The sequence below is a fragment of the Rhinopithecus bieti genome, unplaced genomic scaffold, assembly GCF_001698545.2.
Source record: "Rhinopithecus bieti isolate Rb0 unplaced genomic scaffold, ASM169854v2 scaffold_11933, whole genome shotgun sequence".
In the NCBI taxonomy this organism is placed as follows: domain Eukaryota; kingdom Metazoa; phylum Chordata; class Mammalia; order Primates; family Cercopithecidae; genus Rhinopithecus; species Rhinopithecus bieti.
In genome coordinates, this window is record NW_016806995.1 from 1,646,749 (window position 1) to 1,658,770 (window position 12,022).

The following is a 12,022-nucleotide window of genomic DNA, read 5'->3' on the forward strand; positions in this document are numbered from 1 at the left end:
AATGCATGGGAGAAAACTTCAGAGCTGCCTCTACTGGATTGTTCCCCTCCTCCACGCCCAGGGCTTCTTGGGATCTGCCCTGACTGAGGCCTGGGAGCTTTCACTTCCCCTCTTCCATTCCACTCCTCTCAGAGGCTACTGGAGTCAAGCTGACAAGGTTTTTTTTTTTTTTTTTTTTTTTTTTTTGAGACAGAGTCTCAAAAGTGGCACGATCTCAGCTCACTGCAGCCTCCGCCTCCTGGTTTCAAGCGATTCTCCTGCCACAGCCTCCTGAGTAGCTGGGATTACAGGTGTGCACCACCATGCCCAGCTAAACCACAGGCCATTTTCACAAAAGGCTTTAGAATGGCCAAAGTTGTAAAAGACTCAATCAAATAAAGACAGGATCAATAAAAGTGCTTTGCTGAGCTACACTGAAGTCTGAAGTAAATGGAAGAATCAGTGATACAGTACTGATCCAGTTTTTATGTAAAAACGTGATACGTGGCCGGGCGCGGTGGCTCAAGCCTGTAATCCCAGCACTTTGGGAGGCCGAGGCGGGTGGATCACGAGGTCAGGAGATCGAGACCATCCTGGCTAACATGGTGAAACCCCGTCTCTACTAAAATACAAAAAACTAGCCGGGCGTAGTGGCGGGCGCCTGTAGTCCCAGCTACTCGGAGGCTGAGGCGGGAGAATGGCGTGAACCTGGGAAGCGGAGCTTGCAGTGAGCCGAGATCGCGCCACTGCACTCCAGCCTGGGCGACACAGCGAGACTCCGTCTCAAAAAAAAAAAAAAAAAACGTGATACGTTGGCCAGGAGTGGTGGCTCATGCCGGTAATCCCAACGCTTTGGGAGGCCAAGGTGGGAGGACTGCGTGCCGCCAGGAGTTTGAAACCAGCCTGGGCAACATAGCAACACCCAGTTTCTGCCAAAAATAAAGTCAGCCAGGCGTGGTGGTATACATCTGTAGTCTCACCTACTCGGGAGGCTGAGGCAGGAGGATGGCTTGAGTCCAGAGTTCAAGGCTGAAGTGAGCTAGGATTGCACCACTACACCCTGTCCTGGGTGACAGAATGACAGCTTGGCTCTTAAAAAAGTTTTGTAAATATTTTGGCCAGGTGCAGTGGCTCACACCTGTAATCCCAGCTTTTTGGGAGGCTGAGGCAGGCAGATCACTTGAGTTCAGGAGTTTGAGACCAGCCTGGCCAACATGGTGAAACCACATCACAAAAATTAGCTGGGCATGGTGGCGGGGGTCTGTAATCCAAGTTACTCGGGAGGTTGAGGCAGGAGAATTGCTTGAATCCAGGAGGCAGAGATCGTGCCACACTGCACTCTAGCCTGGGCAATAGAGCAAGACTCTGTCTCAATAAAAAAAAGAAACAAATTTTTAAAATATTTTGTTCATGATGGATTTGGTATTAATTTTGATTTTCTAAAATGTTGCATTAAAATACTGTTTATCTTCATCATTGAGTTTTTGGGGGCACCCTCTCACATTTTGCACCCTCACGCTGGTCCCAGCCTGACTCCTGAGGCTTTTCTTATGGACCATTCCGGGCTCTACGGTAATGGGACAAGACAGAGAGATGGACCCATTATGATAAGGCAGACTGACACTTGCTGTGTGTTTAAGGGTAGGATGAGGGCTACGAGATCCTGGAAAAAACATTGCTTAAGGGGTAGGGAAAGCTTTTTGGAGGTGATTTCTGGCAAGAGTTAGTTGTGGGGAAGAAGAGGGCTCTCAGCTCTAAAAGGAAGTGAGAAGGGGTGGAGACAGCCTCCAAAAAATCAGGGTGAGTGGAAAAGCAGGCCGGCCAGAGGAGGGGGATTAGGATTCGGAGCCACAGACGGGTACCAGGATCAGATCTAGGTAGGAATTTCTTGGTGAAGAGGCCATGGCATTTTTATAGGCAGTAGTTCTCAGACTGTCATCCCCAGACAGAAGCATCAGCATTGCCTGGGAATTGGTTAGACGTGCAAATTTTCCAGCCCTACAGCAAATCTTGTGAATTCAAAATTCTGGGAGGTGGGGTCTAGCAATATGTATTTTCTCCAGGGGATTCTCAAACTCTCAAATTTGAAAACTAATGTAAGAGAGACATAAAAGAAAAATAAATCATAATGAAACAACATGTATTACAATGTGGAAATGCTCAGCCACTACTCCCTGAGAGGACACAGGGGTGTCTCAGAAGCATGGGCCTGCCAATAATCAATGTGCTTGGATTTGAGAAAATATTCTCTACTCAACTCAATTTTGTCTACAATTTTGCCTTATATTTGACATTTAAGTACCTATGACTATCTGTCTACCTAGAATGCAGCTACAAATGTGGGCACCTTGTGGGGGATGCTCTAATATTAGGAGAGGTGTTGCCATCCATGATCTCCTTTTCCCTAAGGATGGATGAACAACTCTTGACAAAACTCTCAAGCAAAACAAAGTATATTTTCTCTTCCCCTTCCCCTTCCCCTTCCTTCCTTCCTTCCTTCCTTCCTTCCTTCCTTCCTTCCTTCCTTCCTTCCTTCTCTCTCTCTCTCTCTCTCTTTCTTTCTTTCAGACTGAGTCTCGCTGTGTCACCCAGGCTGGAGTGCAGTGGCACGATCTCGGCTCGCTGCAACCTCTGCTTCCTGGGTTCAAGTGATTCTCCTGCCTCAGCCTCCTGAGTAGCTGAGATTACAGGTGCCCGCCACTACGTCTGGCTAATTTTTTGTATTTTTAGGAGAGATGGGGTTTCAACATAGTCACCTTTCTGAAAATTCAGTAAAAAATACTAGGCCAACCATGGTGGCTTTTGCCTGTAATCCCAGCACTGTGGAAGGCCAAAGCAGAAGGACTGCCTGGGCAACATAGTTAAACATTTTTTTAAAAGGAGCTGGGCATGGTGGTGTGTACCTGTAGTTCCAGCTACTCGGGAGACTGAAGCAGGATGATGGTTGGAGCCTGGGAGATGGAGGCTGCAGTGAGCTATGACTGTGCCATTGCACTTCAGCCTGGGTGACGGGAGTGAGACCCTCTTTCAGAAAAAAAAAAAAAAGAAAGAAAAGAAAAGGAAAGAAAGAAAGAAAAGAAGAGAAGAGATGAGAAGAGAATAAAGAGAAGAAGGAAGGAAGGGAGGGAGGGAGGGAAGGGAGTGAGAGAAGGAAGGAAGGGAGGGAGGGAGACTAGCTTGTGTTGATGTATGAAATGGAGTTAGGTTCTGGCTTCAGATTATCATAAATGGGTTTTTCACCCAGGAAACATTTTATGGGAATGCAGCAATTCTCCTTGGGGAGACTGTCCAGTGCATTGGAAGACATTTAGCACCCATGGCTCTTGCACTCTAAATGCCAGGAGCTCTCCCCTTCCATCAGCAAGACAACGAAAAACATTCCCACAAATCCCCTCTTAGAAATGCTCCATAGAAGCTACAGTGCCCCCGACTAGAATCACCTTTGAGATGAATCGTACTGAGACCCTGTGAATAATATGGAGGAGGTCACAGCCCCAGGACAGAGGGAGGGAGGGGGAAGAATCCAGGATGCGTGGGTCTCCTGTTGGGCAGTAAGACAAATTTGCTAAGCTGCGGGCAGGCTGAAACCACTGCGTTTGGGAGTGCTTGTGCAACATGCAGAGGTTGGGGGTGGGAGCCGGGAGATGAGATTTTGACGAAAAGAAAAGTTTCCTATTACTAAGTCAAGCCAGAATTGCCTTCTTGGTATCATACTCCGTGTTCCCATCTCCATCCCCGTAACTGGTCACCTCTCCCCGGGACAACAGCAGCAGCCTCCTCCCTGGTCTCCCTCAGTCCTCTGCCCCATGGTCCCTCCTCCACGCAGCAGCCGGAGCCATCTTTCCAGAGAGGATGGAGACTGCAGCCATTCCTCCCCTCTTCCCTTCCCTGAGTGCTGGCCTCCGGTTGACAAACTTCTTCCTGCTTCAGGGCACGCTGATCCCCCCTGCTTGGAGAGCTGTCTCTCCCTTCTTTCACCTGTTAATCCTGCTTATGCTCAAGCTCAAGCCTCAGAATAAAGCTCTTCTGGGAAGCCTTCCCTGACCTCCAAGGAGTTGGCTGGGTTTCAGAACACACAGAAATAATTCATTGAAAAAGATTAGCAAAATACTTTTTTAAAAACGTGCCTAATAACTTGATTAACCTCTGCAAAATTAGGTGAATCTATTTTGCTTTTTTTTTTTTTTTTTTTTTTTTTTTTTTGAGACGGGAGTCTCGCTCTGTCGCCCAGGCTGGAGGGCAGTGGCGCGATCTCGGCTCATTGCAACCTCCGCCTCCCAGGTTCAAGCGATTCTCCTGCCTCAGCCTCCCGAGTAGCTGGGACTACAGGCGCGCGCCACCATGCCCAGCTAATTTTTGTAATTTTAGTAAAGCCAGGGGTATCACCATGTTGGCCAGGATGGTCGATCTCATGACCTCGTGATCCGCCCTCCTCGGTCGGCCTCCCAAAGTGCTGGGATTACAGGCGTGAGCCACCGCGCCGGGCCCCAGGACGTCTTTTATTTCCTGGTCGCTATACAGTCCTGTCTGCACGGTCGCCGGGCCTCAGTTTCCCCAGCCGGAGCAGCGGGCAGGGCCCCTGGGGCGGACGTGCTCCGGGCGGCGCGCGCGCCCCCGAGTCCCAGGCCAGATACCCGGGCGCGCGGGCGGGGACGCGTGTGTCGGGCGCGCGAGGGACGTGACCGACCAGCCGAGGCCTCCGGCGGCCCTCGGGGGGCCCCGCGGCACGCGCGCTCCTCGACCCGCCCTGCCGCTCGCCACTCCGCCGCACCAAGGCCGGCGCCGCCGGGCGGGAGGCGGGAGCTGGGGGCAGGGGGTGGGGCGACGCCGAGGGGGGGGGCGGGCCGGCCGGCGGCCGGCCCCGCGGCGGGCTCCTGGAGCCGGCCGGCACGGGCGGCGGTGCGGTGGCGGCTCTAGCTCGAGACCTTTGGGGCGCCCTTGCCACCGCGCGCCAGCCATGGCTGTGACTCAGCCGCTCGCCCACGCCCGCGCCGCCTCCTCCTCTGCCAGCAACAGCGAGGTACCCGGGCTCCGGCCGCGCCCGGCTGGGCCGCGTGACCCTCGCCGAGGCGGGTCGGGGGCAGGGGGGCGGCTGGCGGGCTCCGGGTCAGCCGTAGGAACCGAGCCAGGCCAGCCGGACCCGGGTGACCGTGCGAGGACTGTGTCGGGATGTGACCCCTTGTTCTGGGGAGCTGGCGGGGACTTTGTGGTGGGCAGTGTGACCCCCATCAGGGGGCGCGGCCTTTTCAGGACTGGTGTGCCAGTTGGGCGACCCCTCTGGGAGTGGTCAGCCCAGGAGACTGTGTGTGCCGCTGACCCACATCAGGGGTCTCCACATCTTGGGGTGAACCCTGTTAGGCCGGGAACTGTGTTGCGTTTGTGACCCCTGTCCGAGGGTGACTGGTGCAGAGACTGTGTGGTAAGTGTGCCTCGCAACTGTGGGGACTGTGATTTCAAGGGTGTGACCCCCAATCTTGGGTTGACTTCCTCTCTGGGGAGGATGTTGCTTCCTGGGTGGGACTCCCCATTTGTGACTCTGAAATGGTGACCCGGGTCCCAGGTGACTTGAATGGTCCCAACTGGGGCCCTTGATTGGGACTTGCGTGGAGCCCGATGGTATTCTGATACCTGTGGCCCAGGTAGTTCTGGCCTTTTGCCTGTGGTGCCTGGGCCTTGGCGATGTGAGATGTGAACCTGTGCTGACCTGCCCCCTTCAGGGACTGTGGGCCGTGGAGAATAGGCCCATCCTGGGAGTGCCCTACAAAACGCGTGAGGTTGTTTCCCGCTGCCCCGCCTCTTGGAGTTCTGTCTAGTAGGCCGTGCCCCGTGTCACTGTGGTGACGAGTGACCGAGCGTGCTAATGGGTTCTGTGGTGGCGTGTCTCCACTCCTGTGTGTGCAGCCGAGTCTGGCTTTTCCTTTCTGTAACATCACTCTAGGCTGTGTGTTTATGTGGCATTGTCTTTCTGTGTGACTGGTGAACCATTCCCTGGTGTTGCATAGTCATCCCTGGGCCTTCCGTGTACTGGCACTGTGCGCGTTTTTGTGGGTCTGTGTGTGGCCTGGGTCCATTTGCCTGGCTGCTGCTTCCTCTGAGGTTGATTGAGGGAACTGGTGCCCTCTGAACCTGCAGGGTTGGCCTGGCTTGTCCTAGGCTAGGGCCTTGGGCCTCTGAGCAAGTCAGCCCTCTGTAGATGCAAGGATGACTCTCTGGTCATGCAATCTTGCCCACCATCTCTTGAAGAACCCTTCAAGGCCTCTGGTCTAAACTCTTTCCTATAACAAGGCTGAGTGTCCGCCTCCAGACCCTTAGCTATGTTTAGAGAAGACTGGAGGAGCGGCCCTGCTGTCCCAGGCCCAGGAAGTTCCGCAGCCGGCATCTGGGCTCTTCAGCCCCTTTCTTTGTGGGAGGGAGTGGGGGAAGTTGACTGATAACATGGGAGAGGTTTGTGCTTCCGTGTGAGACCAGAGAAGAACATTTACATTTGGTTTGACAGCCCTGTCTCCTGGTAGGGTAGTTCTTCAGCCTTGTTTTGCTGGGATTGACAGGGACATTTTCAGAGTGACTGGAAAGTTGAACCTTCACAGCCCCCTCCTTGGAGAGGAGAGGCCATTCATGAGTTATCTAGAGACAGAAGGTTCTAGTAATCCCCCTCTACACGCTGATTAGAGGCAAAAGAACATGGGCGATCAATAGCCTGCTACTGAGAAGTTAGATTGCAGGAGCACCTTTCCTTCCCACAGCGAGGAGGGGCTGTTTTCTTTTCCTATCACTGCTGTCTGGCAATTTATGCGCTTCATCTCAGGTTCTCATCACAAAAACTTATGTGAGGTAAGGGGAGAGGTTGGCTTCAGGCTGAACCTGTCAGCCCAGATTTCTGATTCAAAACCCCATGTTCCTGGAGTTACTTGCAACCTAATCTGTTCTTGTCTTACGCATTTTTAAGGTCTTATTTTTTTGTTGCATTCCATAAATTTGCCATTTTAAAGTGTACAATTCAGTGGTTTTTAGTATATACATGAGATTGTGCAACCATCACCACCATCTAATTCCAGAACATTTTCATCCCCCCCAAAATAGGAACCCTGTACCCCTTAGCCCTCATCTGCAGCCTCTCCCTGCCCCATTCTCCCTAACCTTAGGCAACCACTAATCTACTTTCTATATCCATGGATTTGCTTATTCTGGACATTTTATGTAAATGGAATCACACCCTATGTGGCCTTTTGTGTCTGACTTTTTTCACTCAGCATCACGTTTTCAAAGGTCATGTGTATTGTAACATGTGGCAGTACTTCATTCCTTTTCATGGCTGTATAATACTCCATTGCATGGATGTAGCACATTTTGTTGGGACATTTGTGTTTTTTCTGCTAGATACATTTTCAGTTATTATATAAAGTATTATTTTTACCAAGTGCTAGTGACCTGATAAACATAAGGTAAAACTCAGGCAGCTTTTATTTGATCATAGTAAAAGCTGCAGCATTCATTGCTGGGCTTTGAATGGGCTGGGATGTTTCCCGAAGGCAAGGTCTTCGTCCAGACGTGTTGAGGTGAGAAGCAAGGTGGGATGGAGATAGCAAGTGTGTGTGGGGTCAGGAGACCTAGGCCAGGCGGGTTCTGCTGTGGTCTGCCCTCGCTTGAGTTGCTTCCTGTCTGTGGTCCCTGGCTCATCTAAAAGGACTGGATTACTTCTTTCATGTGTTCCTTGGCATGTGTAGCTTCCCTGGAATAACTGACCTGACATGGCCTTTCATCTGAGAACCTCGGAGAGTGACCAAGAATTAAATGATTGTGAAGTCCATACCCCCAAGTCACGTCATCACTCTTCAGAATGCAACTTCATAATGAGTCAGACACTTACGGCAGCTCTTTCCTGACGCAGTCAGGCCTGCTGCTGGCGTGGGAAACAGAAGGGGATCACAGCCCTCAGTCCTAAGGCTCTCCTTTCTCTTTTAATTTTTTTTCCCCCCAGTCTTTGATTATGTCACTTATGTCATTTTCCTGTGAATCTTATCTCAGTGCCTTTGTGTGAACAGGCAGAGCACAAGAATAGATAAATCAACAATTTTCAGGAATGGATCATAACATTGTTATTTCTGAGAAACGTTCAAAGTGACCAGTTTTCATGGGCAGATCTCCGGGCACTTTTTTGGATTGGACCAGAGTTTCTCAACCCACTGTTGATACTTGGGACCGGAACATTCTCTCTTGTTGGGGGACCGTCCTGTGTATTGTGGAATGTGCAGTACATGTGGGATCCTGTCCTCTACCCACTAGGTGCCAGTAGTGACCTCCAGAAAAAATGCCTCCAGACATCTCCCAATGTCTCCTGTTGAGAGAACTTGCTCCCAGTTGAGAACCACTGGGTTAGACCCAACATACTCTTAATTTGTTGCTGTTGTGACTTGTTTTGTGGTCAGTGAAGCCTTCCCTGGTCTTTACACTTCTCCTTCAGTGTGGGGTAGGTGCCTCTGCAGAATCTTGTATGTACATGATAATATGATGTAGGGACTCCCAGGCCCTCTGGTGTATGTATTTTATTTTATTTATTTATTTATTCATTTATTTTTGAGACGAAGTATTGCTCTGTCACCCAGGCTGGAGTGCAGTGGTTCAATCTTGGCTCACTGCAACCTCTGCCTCCTGGGTTTAAGTGGTTCTCCTGCCTCAGCCTCCCAGGTAGCTGGGATTGTAGGTACGTGCTGCTATGCCCGGCTAATTTTTGTATTTTTAGTAGAGACAGGGTGTCACCTTGTTGGCCAGGCTGGTCTTGAACTCCTGACCTCAGGTGATCAGCCCCCCCCTCCCCCGGCCTCCCGCAGTGCTGGGATTCCAGGTGTGAGCCACTGCTCACTGCTGGTGTACTCATTCTTGGTTGAAGTTGCCACCTCCTGGTGGGTGTCCCTTGCTGCCCAGGCCCCTCCCTACATTATCTCTGGACCCTTTTTCCTTCGCCCTTGGCTTCTGCCTCATTTCTGTCCTCAATCAGCCCTGCATCTCTCCCAGCCATCGCGGCTTTCCAGGTTTCTCTTTCCCATTCAATGGGTGCCTGTGTGCAACATAAAAAACATGCCAAGTCCCAGTGGTGAGGAGTTGTCTGGCCATGGGGCGTGTGTGTGTGTGTGTGTGTGTGTGTGTGTGTGTGTGTTGCCTTCTCATTTCAGTTTACTGTATGAAAGAAAAAAAATAAAAATAAGTCATAGGTACTTCTGGAGCCCAAGCTCTTGGCCTTTTAGCTTTCAGAAAATATTAAATATCTCTTTCTTGCATTTATGTAAATAAACTGATAGCCTAGGATGTTTCGTATTAAACGTTTAAGTCTTTTCGGGAACCATCAAGAGCTTTCAAGACCCACAGACAGCCAGCCTGATTCCTGGCCACCTTCCACTGTGCAAGTCTTGCCTGGGATGGTTTTTTGAAAATGGTGTTCATCACTCAGCTGTTACTGCCTGGCTCCACGGAGGAAGTGAATTCTCTTTAAACACGACCCCCTCCCCTTAAAAGAGAAAAACAGGATAAGATCCAGAACAACCCCGGAAAGTTGAGGGCTGAGGGCTAAAAGACCGTGCTGGGTAATAACACCAGATAGGAAATGTTGAGCTAGGAGGACTCCATCCCCTAGACTGTGGCAGGAATGTGGGTCAACATTTGGAAACCTGAAAATTCCCCCACGGAAATGACTCCACGGGACAGACCGGGATTGGTGAGGAAAGGGCACGGCTGTTTAGAAGTAGCTCGGTTTCCTGGATGTCTTTATCTTTTTCTGATACCAGGGTGGAGAATGTGAGACTGCCGCCCGAGGCGTGTTGACAGTGGTGCCTGTGGTGTGATATTCTCTTTCTTTCTCTGTAGTTGGAGGCTGGCAGCGAAGAAGACCGAAAATTAAACCTCAGGTAAGTAGACTTTCAATTTTTGTTCCTGAGTCTTTCTCCCAAGCAGGTAAGGAATGCTGTTGTTCCTCTCCCAAAGGGAAAACCTTCAAAAAGAACGTGCCAGCTTTGGGCCGGGTGCGGTGGCTCATGCCTGTAATCCCAGCACTTTGGGAGGCCGAGGTGGGTGGATCACGAGGGATCGAGACCATCCTGGCCAACATAGTGAAACCCTGTCTCTAGTAAAAAAATACAAAAAATTAGCTGGGTGTGGTGGTGTGTGCTTGTAGTCCCAGCTACTCAGGGGGCTGAGGCAGGGGAATCACTTGAACCTGGGAGGCAGAGTGAGCCAAGATCGTGCCACTGCACTTCAGCCTGGTGACAGAGCAAAACTCCGTCTTAAAAAAAAATGAATATGCCAATTTTTTAATGCCTTAGAAATTATACCTAAAGCACATATAAAACTGAAGTGCTTTAAAATCCATACATATGTCTAGCCACTTTAATAATATTATATAACACTTGGAGGGAAAATAATTGCCATTATTCTGCCACCCTTACATTACCATTTTGAGCATTTTTTGGTAACTTATTATTTTTGAATAGAGACAAGGTCTCGCTGTGTTGCCCAGGCTGGTCTCGGACTCCTGGCCTCAAGTGATCTTCCTGCTTGGCCTCGCAAAGTACTGGGATTACAGTCATGAGCTATTGCACCTGGCCTAACTTGAGCATTTTTATGTATTTTCTTGCAGACTATTCTGCTTAAAAAAAAAAAAAATAATCATGACACTCTGCCCTCAGTTTTTCATCCCGCTTTTCGTAAGGTGTTTCTTTTGCGGTAACCACTTCACTGATTTGAAACAGATGCTCAACCCCCTAAATGTATCAATTCAGGGTGCTTTAATTGCGCTATGAGAAATCTTTAGCTCTGCTCATTGAAAAGATTCCAAGATGTAGTCCTCAGCTGATGTATTCACTAATGCACACCAAAAACATTTTTGTTTTTTCTTTGCCAAAAATTAAGTTCTGCCTTTGTTTGGGTGTTTTGTTGGTTTATAGAAGATTCAGCCCTTTGTTATATTAATGTAATGTATTCCTTCATACCAAGGAGCCAGTCTTAAACTCTGACCTCATAGTTTTAAAAAAGTAAGCAAATTTTCAGGGATATTGTTCTTAAAAATATTTATATAGTCTGTTTTATCTCATGAGGGGAAGGAAAATTAATTGGAAAAGGAAATGTGTGTTCAGAAATTGGGGTCAACCATTCATTACCGAGAGCAGGGTGTTTTGGTCAAACCCTCATGCAGAACTGGTAGAAATATGCTCAGCTTTTCTCCGATGTTTCTATGTGCTTGAGTAAAGGGAGGGGAAATACTCACTTTTATTACAGCACACATGATTTCTAAAGATTATGAGGGTAGGGAAACACTAGCCTGCAAGAATCAAAGAGATGTCTTATTTCTGGGTCCTCACTAGGGGACTTCTCCTTGGTCCTCGCTTTTAATGTTATGCTCAAGACACAGGACACATTTGCTCTGTCACCTTGGGGTTTTTGGTTGGTCAGCTCAGGGCCCGTGTCAGGGTTCCCAGGCTGGAAGCAGCTGGACTCCCAAGTGGGGGCAGTCATGGGCCGAGTTGCAGATCAGACTGTCTGGGTGGAAACAGGGAGAGGGCGGAGTGGAAGTCTGGAGACTAATTGTCAAGAAGGAACTGAAAGAGGGGCTTGCCCACCTCAGAGCAGCTCCTGCAGGCACCCAGCTCCCTTCCCCCCAAATCTCCTCGCCCAGATCCCTGCCTCCAACTCCCTCCCCACCAGCTCCTCTCTCCACCTGTTCCCCTCCCCAAAATCCCCTTCCCCAGATCCCTCCCTCCAGGTTCCCCTCACCTCACTCCCCATCTCCCTTCCCCACTCCTCTCCCCAGATCCCTTACCCTAGATCCCTCCCTCCCTAGATCCCTTACCCTAAATCCCCTCCCCAACCTCCACTCCCCGATCTCCTCCCCCATCTCCCCTCCCTAAAGTCCCCTCTCTGAGCTCCCCTTCCCCCAGCTCCCCTCTCTAAATCCCCTCCCCAAGTTCCCCTCCCTGAGCTCCCTTGCCTAAATCCCCCTCCCCCAGATTTCCTCCCTTGATCCCCTCCCCAAGCTCCTCTCCCATGTCTCCTCCCC

General features: G+C 50.2%; 1 protein-coding gene across 2 annotated transcripts in view; it reads left to right on the forward strand.

Moving 5' to 3' along the window:
• The first annotated feature begins 4,861 nt into the window (after nucleotides 1–4,861).
• Nucleotides 4,862–12,022, forward strand: part of SSH1 (slingshot protein phosphatase 1) — a 77,756-nt gene continuing 70,595 nt past the window's right edge. For both annotated transcript variants that reach the window (XM_017879732.1, XM_017879733.1), the window contains exons 1-2: nucleotides 4,862–4,999; nucleotides 9,838–9,878. In XM_017879732.1, coding sequence (XP_017735221.1) covers nucleotides 4,937–4,999; nucleotides 9,838–9,878 — 104 coding nt within the window. In that variant the 5' untranslated portion in view covers nucleotides 4,862–4,936. The remainder of the gene's footprint in view (nucleotides 5,000–9,837; nucleotides 9,879–12,022) is intronic.